This window comes from Trachurus trachurus (genome assembly GCF_905171665.1).
Source record: "Trachurus trachurus genome assembly, chromosome: 21".
NCBI classification, from domain to species: Eukaryota; Metazoa; Chordata; class Actinopteri; order Carangiformes; family Carangidae; genus Trachurus; species Trachurus trachurus.
The window spans coordinates 19,871,353-19,887,567 of NC_139899.1; the positions used below are offsets into that span (position 1 = coordinate 19,871,353).

Consider the following 16,215-nt stretch of genomic DNA (forward strand, 5'->3'; position numbering starts at 1 on the left):
ATGGACCGCAGCATGTTTTCTGGTCAGGCTGGTCTGAATTACAGCTTCAACCTGAGCGATGACCGGGAGCCGGTGGACACGCCGCCGGGCAGAGGGGACCTCTCCCCGGCGGGCTTCGTAGTGCTGTCCGTGGTGCTGGGCTTCATCATGACTTTTGGCTTCTTGAACAACTTCGTCGTCCTGCTTCTGTTCTGCAAATTCAAGAAGCTGCGGACGCCGGTTAACATGCTGCTGCTGAACATCAGCGTCAGTGACATGCTGGTGTGCTTGTTCGGCACCACTCTCAGTTTCGCCTCGAGTATCCGTGGGAAGTGGCTGCTGGGGAGCAGCGGCTGCAGCTGGTACGGCTTCATCAACTCCTGCTTTGGTACGTTTTTCTTCTTTCTTTTTCTTTCTTTTTTTTTTCTTTATTTCTTTTTCTTTTTTTTCTTTTTTTTCCCAAAAACGTTTTCAGACACTTTGCAGACGCCTGAGCAAAAACACATATGTTGTATTATGTTATATTATACATAATGACAGCTCTATATCAAGTGGATGAAACACTTTTTATGGACATACAGTAATAGACACAACAGGATGTCCGACTGTTGTGTTTTGCATTATATACAGTAGTTTGCATAAACAGTTAAGTAAAAGTGATTAGATAATAGATAATAGATATCAATATGTATATATTTTACACATTTTAATGATATACTGTATGATAATAAGGCTACATGTACATACAGGCTACTAAGCACTTGCACATACATGCTGACATGTATGTACAGTACATATCACAGTAGGCTATACATACATTCATAGATGCATCTTGGTGTCGATGTGCAAATGTGGGAAAGTCAGTTTATGTGTATCAGAATGCTTTGCTTGTGTTTGGGTATTTACTCAGGTGTGTGTGTGTGTCTGGAAGGCACCGGAAGTTGCCACCACAAGGTGCAGTAGTCAATGTCAGTTGCTGCGAACATGGCACCTGGTGCAACATTTGTGTGTGTTGTTGCTGTTTGCTCTGTGGATGTGATGGGCAGCCCACCTCTCTCGTCATGAGCTCAAGACCAATCCTGGACATTGCAGCTATAGATACCAGGCCTGTCATATCAGACTTTGAAGGTTAAGGGACTACGGTCTAGTAGTTACAGGTAACACCTGTTCACTCACATGGTATTACTGTAGTTTTATTCTCAATAGAATAAAGTGAAAATCGATCAGTCGAGGCTCCGCTTCTCTCAGACAATGGTAATGTTGATTGTGTTGCTTCATCTGCAGCTGCTACTGAACACTCAGTGTGACTCCTCACTGAAGGATATCACACCAAACGCTGCAGATAGGTCTCATTTGGGGTTGTTGTTTGTTTTTTGTGTTATGGGATTGATGAATGTGATTTTTGCATCTTCAGTCATCCATATTTTTCTTATGATTGCAACGTTACTAGATCATTTGGTGCAATCAAACAATGTATACAGGGTATGATCTGCTGAGTTTTCTTCTGCTTATTCGGCTTTTGTGTTTTCTCATGCCCTGCTGAAAACAGGAAAGTTTTCAGGAGGATGTGTCCCCAGTGAAGTGAACTACTTCATGCTGTGTTTTTGAAGTCAGCGGGTATTCATTGTGACTTTGAGTTTATTCCCCTAAGGGCTTCCATACAGTAGTGCTCAGTATTTGTCGGCATGGCCTGGTAATAAATGCAGGAGCTAGTGCACACTGACGTCCACTGAGTCTGTCCGTTACCAGACATCAGAGGCGTATACACAATGCTTATTTCATGTTGCTGTTTGCTGTTCTCCTGCAGATACTTCACCAGCAGTGTGTGTGTGTGTGTGTGTGTGTGTAGACACTCACAGTAATCTATTACAGTATGTGTTTACATGCTCACCTTGTGTTTAGTACATCTTGTCCTCCACAGTGGCGGCCTTGTTAAAAGAACAATAAAACAACAGTGCAATGATGCGTGCCTACACTTAATGTGTATGAAAATAGCAAAGTGCTCAGGTTAAACTGCAAACAACCATAATAATACCTGACATGGATTATTCATTGCTTTTGTAAATATCTCTGCCACCATCCCCACCCTGCTGTTTCTCCTTCTGATGAGATAGCAGAGCGGGATGCTTCTGTACGTCCTTGCCGGAGCACGAACTCACACATCATGTGTAACAACATGATTGATCACCAGCTGCCTGAGGCTAGTTTCAAACAAGGATCAAATTTAAAAAAAGAAGAAGAAGAAAAAAAAAGGCTTGTGAAGGATGATATTTATTTTTGCAGAGAGCAGTGAAAACATAGAAAGTCCCTGTGGGTCTTATCCAGATGTGCAATTTTCAACCTCAGTGTCATCTCATCTTCTCTGAAAGTTACTTTATCTGTCCATTTGAAAAACCAAAGCTACCGCCAGACACCGACTTGACACTGTGTGACTCATGTTTATTCACTCAATTTTCTATACATCAATACATTTATACTTCCTGAATCTTTTCAGATGTTTAACCACCAAGGTTATTTCATTACTTAGGATGTTGACGACAAGTGTTGACTCAGACCTGACCTTATGTGGTCATTCTTCTTCAGCGTATACAGTATTCTAAATATGAACTTGTCGGGAGTAAAGTGTCTCCTGTACTTCTAAGCTGCTAAAACCTCTAGGTTAAAGTCAGAAAGAATAACAAACAGACGATGTGGTGAGGAGGAGACCTCACCTTGACTCTATAAATCATGTACCTTCACTCCAACCAGGTCCTCCTTTGTCATCCATTAGAGGAAAGGTATGTGAGAGTAAAGTGAAGAATTGATCAGTGGAAGTAGACTCACTGGTTTTCATTATAAACAGATGGTTTCACAAACTGATTAAAGCAACACAGTGATTAATCCACAATGTCACATAACATGTTATTTAAAGTGTGTCATTATTAACCCTCATTAATTTGGTGTTCATGTGCGATAATCCCTCAGATTTTAAAGATATTAAACCATGAAAGACAGCAGAAGCTTTTGACTGAGCCATGTGTCCAATTCAATCTTCATATTATTCAAAAGGTTAAAATATGATTATCCAGATTAAATCCATAAATTACAGTCAGACAAACTAATTCCATGATTACAACTGCTTGTCAATGATAATCGTCACTATTGTGCAACAGTATTGGCGCTCTATCTTATTTCCAGCTGGTGCATGAGGCTTTTGCATCGCAGGCTTGAAACACAGCAAGGTATTAAAAATGTAATGCCATTGTAGAATATAAAATCATATAAGCTTTATTTTTAATGAGACTAAAGGTGTCTGTTTCTCCAGTCAGGTAATCCTCAGAGGGAAACATAGTGGATGGAGTCAGTCTTTTTTTTTTCAGCTTAACATTTTTCTCCATGTGATTTGTGTGACCTCTTTCCATCCAATACATTAAAACCTCATCATTTCCATTATACATTATTTTCTAGATTGCACCAAGACAAAAGCATTGTGCTGTGTGTAACGCTGTAACAGTTGGAGGAGGTTTTATAGCCATTACATTTACCCTACATAAATAATGAATTATTCTCTTGGAACCTTTTCTGTTCCCTGTGTGTTTGTGTAATGACTCTCAGAGCCAGAAGGGGGAGACAGAAGCTCCACAATGCAGGTTTATTACACATTATATGCAGTAGAACAATTAAAGAATAAAAAAGTCAGTGTAACTTGGTGGATAAGTTTTGGGGAGAACGATAAAGATTAATGGCAGAACGGAATAAGATATGGTTTTGGCAACACAGGTGCACTCCCTGTTGTTGGTCGTGGGATCATATGGCTCTAATCCCATGGTTATGGAAACTGGATGATGACAGCTTAGTTGAGAAAGGACACAAAAATATGTCCCAGCATGTGCAATGATCTGTTCAGATTTCACTCCAGGAGGCCTGGGTGAAGATAGGGTGAGCGTACCCAAGTGAAAAACCAACTATTTTCAGTCTGTGAGGCCATTGCTAAGGGTTACTGCCTTCTTCAATCATTCTAACTTGAGGACAGGCATCTGTCCTGCTGTCAAATGAGACCACACTGAGGGAGGAGGTGGTGGTGGTGGTGGTGGTGGTGGGGACTTCAGAGCTAATAGTGATTGACTTTGAAAAGTGTGAAAACTGCTGAGAGGCTGTGACAAGGTAGAGGGAACATGATGATTTTCACAGTTTTTGTACGTATTTAAATATATCTTAGCTATGCCAGTCCTATGTGGGCCGACCCCTGATGATGACCCTCTTGTTTTGTTTTTTTCAGATTTAAAAACTTGTTTGATGGTTTATCAGTAGCTACGGTCTGCTTCCATATCTGGAACAGTCACAGCTGAGGCAATGCTCACTCCTACTAATTGCACACTTAAGGTATGACTGTGATTCTGGAGGCGGTAGAGCAGGTTGTCCTATAAAGGCAGGATCAGACTACACGATTTCAGGACGATTTCACACGATTTTGTTGTGGCCGACACATTTCCAGCGTTGGGCCAGATCATGAGTGTTGGAAACGATGAACAGACGTGTAATGTAACATAACTGAAGAACAGCGATTATACTATATGTCTAGGATGCTCTACGACGCTGTACCACCCCCAGACGAAAAGTCTAGCATGTTAGAGTTTTTTTAATTTCTTGGCCTAGTCTGACATCTCCTACAATGTGAACCTTGATATTGACCAATAGGCTGACAGAGTGCTCTGACTGAGGTATACACATCCATTAACATACCTCATCTCTCTGAAGGACAGCCAGTCATACTGTCCTCTTCACCAGACCCTGAAACAGCTCCACGATCGTTTTTTCTTCCTTTTATTTTTCATGTCTGAGCAAAAGACTGCTATCACACAGCGCTACAATATCAATCAATCATGATCACTTACTAGTCGGGGGCGGAGCTATACTTGTAGTGTTGCCAGTCTCCCGACCAAGACACGGCAGGAATTTATGCCACTGTCTGACATGGTGACCATTGTGAAAGACAAAAAAATCGTGTAGTCTGAACCTGGCCTTAGGCAACACACTGAAATACAAATTCTCTGTGAGTGGGATGTGATGTCAGCGATGCATTAACGTGTGTGTGAATAGGTGAATGTGAATCACTGAGCAAAGTACTTTTAATGGTTGTTGAGACTAAAAAAGCCCCTTATAAATCTGGTACAATTTACTTTAATCCTAGTGTATATTAGACTTTCTGAGCGACAGTAAAAAGAGGCTTTCAAGCCTTTTGTCACGCTTCTTCTACAGCCTGTTCTGTGCTCTACCTCCTCATTCCTTAAATGCCAGACGTCAGAGTATTTTGAACTCCACGTCACCGACACATTATAGCACGACTAGTCCAGCACAAAGGTTTTGCCACAAATCCGCCCTTGTTTTTGAGTTATCATGGCAAATGTCGGTAACATCATGACACTGAAAGAGGAGAAAATGAAGAAGATGTAGAGGAAGATAGTACCGGTAATAGGTTGTTGAGGTTGGATTTGGCCATGGCTGTTTCAGGGAGCATTACTCCTCTGCTCTAAACGCTGAGTTTACACTGTTCTAGTCTATAATGCAGAAACACACAACAGAAGAGACATAAAAAGAGTTGTTACTAAGGCCATGTGGGGGCTGCTGCACCATCACAATGTGTGTGCACTGTGTTGAAACTAGAGTCATGTCACAGAGGGGATTATTTCCCCCAAGCAGCCACAGATAAAGAATGAAGAGAAACTAAATTTACATTTAAAATGACTCATTTCCACAGTTTGGACCCATTTCAAAATTGAGTTTGTTGCATTGTATGCGTCTGTTTATCCATGCTTATACAGTGTCCCTGGAGAGATGCCGTAGTCTGTGCACAATCTCACTAACTAATATGAATGCCACTGACATTTTGTGCAGACTGTAATGGTTCCCAGCAGATGGATCCATCTGATGATCACCTGACTTTTTATCCAGCACCATCATCTGGTCATAATCTTAACATGCCATTTTTGACCATATTCATGCTTCATGAAAATGGTGAACAATGGTGAACAGCAACCTTCCTAATGTCAATATCTTAGCATTGCCATGAGAAAATGTGTTAGCATTTAGATAAACATGTTAGCATTTAGTTAAATATGTTAACATTTAGTTAAATCTTGAAGAACTGCTAGTGTGGCTGTAGACTCTGGTTTAATAAGTATTTTCTTCAAAGAACATCTTTCACTTTAAACCTGACCCAAAAGATCTGCTCAAGACCATTTTTAGTATTTGTCTTGGTTATTTCTAAGGGTAGGGGAAAAAATTGATACAGCACAGCATTGCAATATTTTGCATGGCAATATTGTATTGATATGCTGATGCCAAGTATTGATCTTAACAGAGTAAGAAGTTAAACTTATAAGAAAAACAGAAGTTTTCATTTGGAGGCATCATTTGCAGTTGAAAAAAGTTTAGTTGAACTAAACGAGGCTGCTCTCTCTCTCTGACAGCTGCCCACTTGTTTATATCTGATAAGCTCCGCCTGGCTCCATCTAGTGGCCGAATTAAGAATTTGGATTTGCGATAATGCTCCTTTAATTTTTCTAGTGAGTCAGATAACTTATACACTCACTCCAATATCTCTCTGTCTCCTTCAGGTATCGTGTCCCTGATCTCCCTGGTGATCCTCTCCTACGACCGCTACAGCACTCTGACTGTATACAATAAGCGTGGGCCAAGCTACCGCAAGCCGCTGCTGGCTGTCGGGGGCTCGTGGCTGTACTCCTTGTTCTGGACAGTGCCCCCCCTAGTGGGCTGGAGCAGCTATGACATAGAGGGGGCAGGAACAAGCTGCTCTGTGTCCTGGACTCTTCGGACAGCCCAGTCTCACGCCTACATCATCTGCCTCTTCACTTTCTGCCTGGGCCTGCCTGTCCTGGTGATGATCTACTGCTATGGCCGGCTGCTCTGGGCAGTCAAGCAGGTAGAGAAACAGCAACAGTATATTATGTGTGCTTGTGTTCAATAGATCAATGTACCCATCTCGAAAAACAGGTACCTAATGAGTCGGTATGTGACGCCCAAGGACCCTGACCATTCTTCAGGCTGTTGACGCACTGGGAGTGAGACTGTGTTGTGTGTTCATGTCATTTTCCTCTTAAATGCTGAGTCATACCACATATTGAATTTACCCTCTAATGAAATGTACCTTTACACTGTAGACTTGAAAGAAGGCTAAGATAGCTTAACATCCACTTTTCCAGGTGAACGTTTGAATTCATATCATTTAATTATTGAGTCCACTTGTATTTTTTAAGGTCAAATAATTTACAAAAGGCTTGTGGAAGCTTTTCAAATCAATGCATAAATCCCCATGAAAAAGCGCCTGTATTAATCATTGCAACGATTCAATTTCAGTGTCAAGTGCTATATTCAATATACTTCAACCTTAAACAAAGCTGTGTGACTGAATTGCTCTTTTGTGACAATGACCCTGCACACCACCGACAGAGCCAGAGCGTCATGAGCAGATCTTTGCCTGAGAAGAGCAAACCATAACATATGGTATTGAGCAGCCTCACAGAATACAAGCAGAGCAGACCCTCAGGTAATGGCAAGGTCACGGCCAAGGTCTTCATGTTCCCAAGACTGCACACTGGGCACTTGGCGCACATGGCCCCTCGCTCGCTACACACATCTGACCGTGCTCGTGTTAAGTATGGGCAGAGGACGAGGAATTTTCAGAAATGTTTTTGGTCCGCTTGGGGACCATGAAATAGCCAGTAAAAAGAAGGCACAGCTTCCCCGTCGTCTGCTGGGACTATAGAAATAGCTTCTTTCTGCTCAAATTCCTGCATCTTGCTGGAGGGAGAATCCACTTCCTCCCGGGAAGAAATGTGTCTCACACACACCACGGTGGAGGGAAAAGTAATATACGGTTATTGACTTGCATAACTGACAATGTGCCTGATGCATGCAGCTATCGGAAATGCTACAGTATAATATATTTGTTAAAAAAAACTCTATGGGCCTCTCCACCATTGAAATATCTCAGTCGGACACTTTCAACACATTGTGGTGCCACATGAGTAAGAAAAATGGCTCCCTGTCAGTCACATTAAAATCCTGGGATGCTATACTCATCCATCTCAGACCATCTTTTCTAAACGGAAGTGAGAGACGATGGGAGATGACATGATTTGATGACGTGACATCAGGGAAATATTCAGCACAGCTGTAATGAAGTTTGACGGAAGTATTTATAGGGCTAAATACGTCAGAAGTAAATGTCAGGTTTTGATGACAATTGACGACCACGCAGACATCCATCACTGAGAAGTCTCTCCACTCGGCTCTTTGAGCTGAGCACATGAGCAAGTAGACGAATGTTCATAACTGAGGAGCTGCAGAGTCTGTATCTCTTTTATGTATCATGTATCAAAATGAGTCAGGAAAGAACGGGAGAATCATCATTTGAAGTTTTCTTCCGTGAGGCAGGTAATGGAAAAAATGTGTCCTTTTTTTATTATTGAGGCAGCTGTAAATAATAAGTTTTGTTATATTTTAGCTGATTCATAATGCAAACTTTTCAGCGTGCCATGCACCGGTGGGAGAAGAGGCTCAACACATCTTGTACATTCATGGAACCAAAGCACTAAATTGCGTTAGTTCTTCACAGATCAGCCCGGGGCCGTCACGGTGCTGAGCTCAGAAACAAGACTTTATCTAAACAGTCTAAGTGGATCCAGCTGTAAGGACAGTAGCTGGACTTCCCGGCATCTTTTCACCATATATCGATGTTAAGTTCATTTCAAAAGTTGATGGCAGAGGCGTGGAGTTGTGCTGAGTTTTAGGGAGTGACCTCACTCTTCCTAAGTAAGTTAAATCCTTTGCTCTCCCAGTGATTTAGATAGTTTAATCCCGAGAGTAAGGGGGTTAGCACGGCAGGGGATTATCATAGCATTCCACTTCAGACAAAATGTAAGCCACTTAAATATCCACTTGTTTCTTCTCATCTAATCCAGTGTTTTTGAAAACACTCTGGACCTCAGTTTTGGCTTTAAATCATGTACATATAGAGATTATTAGAATATGATTGTGCAGGATAATGATGAAGAAGGAGGAGTACATCTTTTTTTCTAAGTCTCTTCTAAATAAATCTTTTTTTCTTACCCCCCGAAATCAATAAGCAGCTTTAGCAAAGTGTCCTTCACCTATAATCACCCCAGTGTGGGTCACACATAATGAAGTGGTGACAGTAACAAACATCACACACTAACCCTCCAGGCTAATAAATTTCACGTCTTGTTGCATCAGGAAATTATTAACCCCAAATTGCATGAGGCAAAGAGAGTTGAAAGGCAGAAGAGTGGGAACTTTCTGTAGACTCACGCACACTGTGGGTGTGTTTTGTAGACTGTGAACGAACCAGTTGGCTCGGAAAATTATTTCATTTTCTGATTGTGTCAAGAAGCAGCCAGATTTAAAGATTTGTCCGTTACAGTGAACAGACCTGATCATAAAACAAAGACAACAAAGAGGGAAACCAGTCTTTACTGTAGGTAAGATACCAAAAATATCTCAACAGCCTGACAGCCAAAGTGATTGAGTGTGTGCACTAACACCATGTTTAATACTACAAATCACTGTATATATGGTGCATTCCTATATTAGAGATATCATATATTACAGTGAGACTTTGGCCTCGGTCCACCTGAGTTATATTTATTCACGTCTCTAGTGGGAGCTTATAATGTCATGTTGCATTTAAAGAGTCATAACTCTGCGACAATTTAAGATAGAGATGTGTCGTTTTTTTCTCTAAAAACTATGGAATTGTCGCTATAGATTGCCCACGTGAACGATGTCACCTGCCCGTTTCGTTCAATTTATTTACAATAAAAAAACAGAATAGACTCTAATCCGCATGCTTTCCTGGAATAGTGTCACGTCACTCGAGTTTGATGACATTCCTGTTGGTCAGAGTAGACGCTGTCACAGCCAATCAGAGAGTCTGATTCAAAGGCTTGGCTGTATGCCCCAAACTTAATGGGATGAAAAAAGCGATTAGATAAAATTGAAAACTGTTTTGAAATTTTCTTTCTTTCTTATTATCAAATTATTTTTGTCTTGATTTTGTTTTATGGGCTACTTATCCTACTTAACAAACTTTGACTGTTACTAGCCTTTATTAAATCAATTAATTGGTCTCCTGAGGTGGTTCTGATTCTGAATGTGTGGCACTTTGTGAAACTATTAGTTTTCTTATACTGTAGTGGGCCAGGTTTGCCTTCTTTCAAGTCTACACCTAATACAAACATGCCATATGTATATACTGACAGTGTATTTGTTGAGATAATTTCTCCTGTCTGTATTGGCCACAAAATATCTGTTCTTTTGAGATATTTCTAAGTGCAGTGGTTGGCAAATTCTCACTCCTTAGGTAATTTGAACATTTAGAGTGGCTGAGTTTAAGTGTTTTTATTCAAGTTCTTCTTTTTTCTTCCATTGATTTATTGTATGCTTGCAGAGACTAGATCGAGAGAAATCCTTAGTAATGATGTGTAATTTTTTTGTGAACATTTGAAAAATATTGTGTCACACATCAGCCTATATGGTATTGTATTCTGTCCTGTTCAGACAGACACAAATAACTCCAAAAATTTGATTGAGCTGAAGAGCCTCAAATTTTTTATGGGAGCTGTCAAAGAATCCAAACAAGTTGGAAAAACTAATTCACTCTCAACCAATATTAACTCTGCAGAGCCAACAGTACGCAAGCCTGTACACATCAGAGGGGACTGGTGATGTGAGCTGCAGCAGCCAACGTTTGCGCTTCACTCTGATGTGTGGCAAACGTTGGCTGCTGCGGATCACATCCCCAGTGTGATTACACAACCTGTTGCGCACACCTGCATGACCATGACAGGGTGATGCTATAGGGCATCTATTATCTAAGCACCTGATGGCAATGAGTGCTCTGCCTGAACTGACTCTGGATGTATTATGAGAGCTGGATAGTTTCGATGCAGTTTGAATTCCCCCAGTGACAGTTATTTGTGAAGTAAAAAAAACAACAACCCAAAAAAACCCCCAAATAAAGCAGTTTCACATTAAAAATCAATGTTTCAGGATGTCAGGAAGGGACTTGGACTGCCAGCCAAGACGCTGCTAATTTTCTTCGGCTTGTTTCTCTTAAAATCTAAAATGAAAAAAATCCTTTATGTTAAAATATTTATCCAAACCAAGATCTTCAAGTGTATTTTAAAAATACAGCTTGTGGCAGACAACTACAACAGCGATGCACGCACAAAAGGGAACACGCCACTGAAAGACGACCAAATGAAATTCCTGTTTCTATCAAATAAGCACACAGCTCAACATTTGTATAACGTACAGTTACCTGTCTTTCTTTTAAACACAAAGGGACAACAACATGTAGTTTTAAGTGTGTGACATCATTCCAATGTAAAGTCCTTGAGCTGAGTGGGAGAGCACAGATGGAGCCAGAAATAGAAACACTAATGTGCAGTTAGCCGAACGATGTGGAAGCCAACAAGAGAAATGATTTGGCTTTTGAACTGGGCAAATTATTACTGATGTGAATAATGCTGGTGTTTTTTTTTACATGGAGGAACTGACACAATGCTTCATCTCAGAGGGAAGGTGATGTAGTAAGAAACCCCTTCACCTTCCATCTGACTCATAACAAATCAGTGTAAAAGTCAACAATAATGACACCTTGGTTCTTTAATAGGAGTTTAATGGATATTTACTGGATGAGTAACTATCTCATGTTATTGAAGTTATGACGTCCGTGAGTGGAGCCGAGATCTGGTTTGTCGAAAAAATGAAATGAGCTCACATAACAGATGGGTGATGAAGGGCTGAGGTTAAAGGAGAGCAGTCTGTATTTGAAGACATCCTAAGAGTGATGGCGAGAGAGCTTTAATTGGATTAGTATTATGATGCAGCTTTAAATATATCTATCAAGATATATCAAGACCGTCTGTGTGTAAGTAGATTCTGTTGAATTTCGTTACAGCTCCTAATCTGCTCAGTCCTCTCACTAATCTTCCTCCCAGACTGAGGAAGACCAGTTGTGCTCCTGACATTTTCATGTCTATGTGCAATTAAAGAGGGGAAACAATTGGTAACAGTGCATAGGCATTAATGGGGACTTTATGAAAATATAACAGGTTTTTTAAATTGGTTTTCTACTGTCTAGAGAGACAGAGCCAGTCATTGGATTTTTTCTACTTCTTTTTGTTGTTTGTGCGTGAAAGAGCCGTGAACTAATGGAAATTGTTGCTGTAATTGATGATTCCCACAGATGATATCATCATGCGTGCTCAGCTGGTGCATTCAGAGCGTCCTTAAGTGCACAAAATTAGCACTCACAAATAATAAAGTCTTCGTGAATGTGACATCTTTCATGTTTTTTCAGGAATTGCAAGATGCCTAGAATTATGGGAATTATAGATGGAAATGAATCAATACTGAAAAAAAAGAAAGAAAAGGCATCAAAACATGTCAGCCTGATCCCACTTTCCTATTTTCACCCACAGGTAGGCAAGATCCGAAAGACGGCAGCCCGGAGGAGAGAGTATCACATCCTGTTCATGGTTCTGACCACAGCTGCCTGCTACCTGCTGTGCTGGATGCCGTATGGCGTTGTGGCCATGATGGCAACGTTCGGCCCGCCTAACATCATCAGTCCTGTGGCCAGCGTGGTGCCCTCGCTGCTGGCCAAGAGCAGCACTGTCATCAACCCTCTCATCTATATACTTATGAACAAACAGGTGAGACAGCAACAGGTGTTTTTCTGTGTGTGCATGCATGCATGTGTGCGTGTGTGTTGCCCAAACACGAAGTGACCATTTTGAAAACCCAGATACAATTTGACAGGAACAACAGCTTTATTTACACAGTAAAAAAAGACAAATTACAACAGCTGAAATCATACAAATGGTCCATTTAAATATTAATTCAAGTGTAAATAAGAAGAGAATTCACTGACAAATCAAGGTCAAGAAACACCCTAAGGCTGTTGGGAGTGAAACGCGACCTTCACTCTTCATATGTTCATTTAACAGGTGCTTCTTTGTCTCTTCCTCATTTTGGGAATGCTGCAGGAAGCTACAGGAGGGAAATGTATTCATATGTATATATATAGAAAACAAAATGTAATGTTGAACAATTCTTTAGAGGCAGTGTGTGTCGCAGCAGTTCCCACAATACTTGCAAAAGAAAGAAAAAAAAACAAGATATGAAAGCTAGGTGTTAAGAGTAAAGAGCAGAGAGGAGGTGGCTGAGAGGGCAAAAAAGTAATAAACAGCGTCTCTGAGCTCGTTTCTCATCTCACTGCTTCACCCACGCCCCTTAAAGTCAACGTCAACTTCCACTACAATGTCCTGTATTTAATACTGGCATTAACACTGTTACAGTGAAAAAGATCAGAAATTCAATTATACTTCATCTTAAGGATCCCAGAGAGAAGCAGCAGCACCTTAGAGGTCACGCTATTACTCCTCATCTCAGGTTTAAATTTCCCAGCTGAGACATAATTAAAAAGGGAATTTGGCACAATATTAAGATGTGGAGATGAAGTTGACAGAAGGAAATTGCACTCACTCAAGTGCATCCAGGGAATTAGTGATATCTTCACCACAGCTGGATGCCAATTCTCTGGCCACAAGCATGCATTATAAATCTGTAAAACACCACGAGTGGAAAAAAACAAAGAAAAGAAAAGAAAAGGAAAGTCTTATTGTACAATCGCCTCTCACGACATTAATGACAATGGTGTCTACTTGCAGCACAGTACAGCACAGACAGTTAAAGACTCGGCCCTGATCTTGACTTGCATGCTCTGTGCATTGGAAAGTGATTGAAAATCATTAGAGATATACATGTACAATATTGTTTAGGGTTTCTGCACCTTCAGTGTGTTACAATCACAAGTACTAAAACATTTAGTTATTCATTTCAACGGAGAAACGGAAAACCTACAGCAGAAAGAGCTGAAAACCTGCATGATTTTAAACAAACGCTGAAATCTCCCCATGTTAAGTGTCATAAATGGTTCTTTGCGTCAGTTTCATAAACCTCTGGTACAGATGTTGAATTGCTGACTTGAGGGACCGGAGTCCCCCCCCCATCCCACAACAGCTTCTAATGACATGCCTTATAATTAACATGACACTGGGGCTGCGTATCAAAACGTTATTCTTTTTGCACCGTGAGCAAACTGCGTCTAAAATCTTAATATTAGAAACGATCAAGTCTATTGTGTATATACATATGTTTATTTATTAGACACCATTAGTCAGCTGCTATATCTTTAATTGTATTAACCAGTGTGTGAGATGCTGCACATCAGTGAGGAGAAGTGCTTCCTATGATTTGCAGTGGTTTTCATCAATGTGATGAAGTACTTTAGACATGCATGTAATTCACTGAATTAGTCATTACTACCTGGTTCTTTCACCTACACATAGTTTCTCAATTGAATGTCTAAAAGATTTACTTGATCACAATATGCTGTATATCAGTGTTACAATACAAAAAACAATGATAGATGGTTTTATATCTGTTGTCAATGCCTACTGTGAAGTAGCTCATTTAAAACTGGCACCAAAATCTGATTTGTTGAGTCTGAAAATGTTGTGGTGTCAGCACAGTTTTGTGATTCGCCATGATACCAACCCCAGAACCATCAACATACAACAACAACTATTAGTATTACTACTTCAACTATACTACAGAGCCATCTTCTTCAACATTCATAAGACTATTCAAAGTAACATTTCTGTGACACGTTTTCACAACTTATACCGAACCACGACCAATGGCACAAGCACATTTTGTAAAATAGCACAGCTAGTAGTAAAAATCTCTGTTAAAGGCAAGATTTTTCTAACTGCATTGTCTGCAGCAAAAACTATATGAAAAAAAGAAACACCATCCCCCTTTCCACACTGAGACAATACCTCCAGAGCTCGCTGCTGATGTGGTAGTGACTCACTGTAAACATAAAAGTCCTCCTCCTAGGAGGAGACAAAGCAAATCTGTTCAAATTCCTCTTTTATAATCATCTTTACTCTGAGCTGTGGATGCGTACAGACCAATATTAGAGGATTCAGAGAATACGAGACATTTATAGTTGTAGGAAATGAGCTTCATGCTTGTTACGTGACAAGGAAATAACCCTGCAATGATGTGAACAGACGCAGACACCCATCGCTGCAGCGGTAAGCTCCAGGAACTACTTGGCCATTCTGCGCACTGGTGGAATTACATTCAATAAAAAAGAGTGAAAGTGACCATCGAAAAAAACCGGGGCTGGTGTTTGCTGAGGCAGAGCTGAGAATCCCCCTGATACAGATCACTTCAGCGAAACCAACTGCTCTGCGCCTCTCGTGGCAGCCGCACTGCACGGCACTGCAGTCCTGGCACAGTATGTACTGCATGTATCCAAACAGCCCGCAAGGCAACCCGAGGGAAGTGTTCAGTCGACCACTAGGCACAGGGTTACGGCTGTTCTGAGCACCTGTTTGTTCTGTTGATCCATTTTGGCCTCATTTATTTTCATTTAATTAAAAAAAGAAAAGAAAAAGAAAAGTGTTACTAGAGTACAAATAGCACGCAACACGGCTTCTGATCTCATGAGAAGATATGAGAATAATGCCAAACAGGAAAAACCTGCAATAGAGCGATGAAATGTACAGTTATATGACTGATTCTGCCTTTGTCCCTCTGCACGTGTTGCCGCTTTAACTACGCAAAAGTGTGTTTGTGAACATGTGCGGCATTTGTGACATTCAGCTTAGACGATTTCTTTGCTGATTCACGACCCTTTGGACCAGAAACAAAAAAAAAAAACCTTAATCACAAACATCCACCGTTATAAACAGTGGCGTTTTCCTTAAAGTGGAGAACCACTCGTTCCTATTGCAAAAAAAAACAAAAAACACACAGATTTTTACACCATTGAAACACAGCCAGTTATTGAAAATTCACTTGTCTATCTAAAAACACTGATCTGTTGCTACCCTAGTCAGCTCCACAGCTAACGTGGCTCAGCTAAAGCAGAGAGAAACATCTTTTACAGATCCATTTCGGAGACTCTTGCCGCAGGTCTCTGGTCTAGTAAACCATCTTGATGAAGACAAATTCTTTCCGAAGCCTCCACGCTGATCCCTCCCTGAGGGGGGGGTATGGCTTATGTTCTTCATGGGTCTAATTTGAAAGTTGTAAGCTTCAGCCTCTTTGTCTCCAATGGTTTTATTGCACCTC

The 16,215-nt window shown here is 40.8% G+C and overlaps 1 protein-coding gene across 1 annotated transcript; it reads left to right on the forward strand.

Annotated features, from left to right (window-relative positions):
• On the forward strand, window positions 1-15,465 carry tmtops2b (teleost multiple tissue opsin 2b; the record flags this gene model as incomplete). The annotated part of the gene is made up of 4 exons (XM_083995985.1): window positions 1-367; window positions 6,576-6,901; window positions 12,486-12,719; window positions 15,346-15,465. 4 exons carry the CDS (start codon window positions 1-3, stop codon window positions 15,463-15,465), a joined length of 1,047 nt encoding a protein of 348 aa, XP_083852111.1.
• Between the last annotated feature and the right edge of the window lie 750 nt (window positions 15,466-16,215).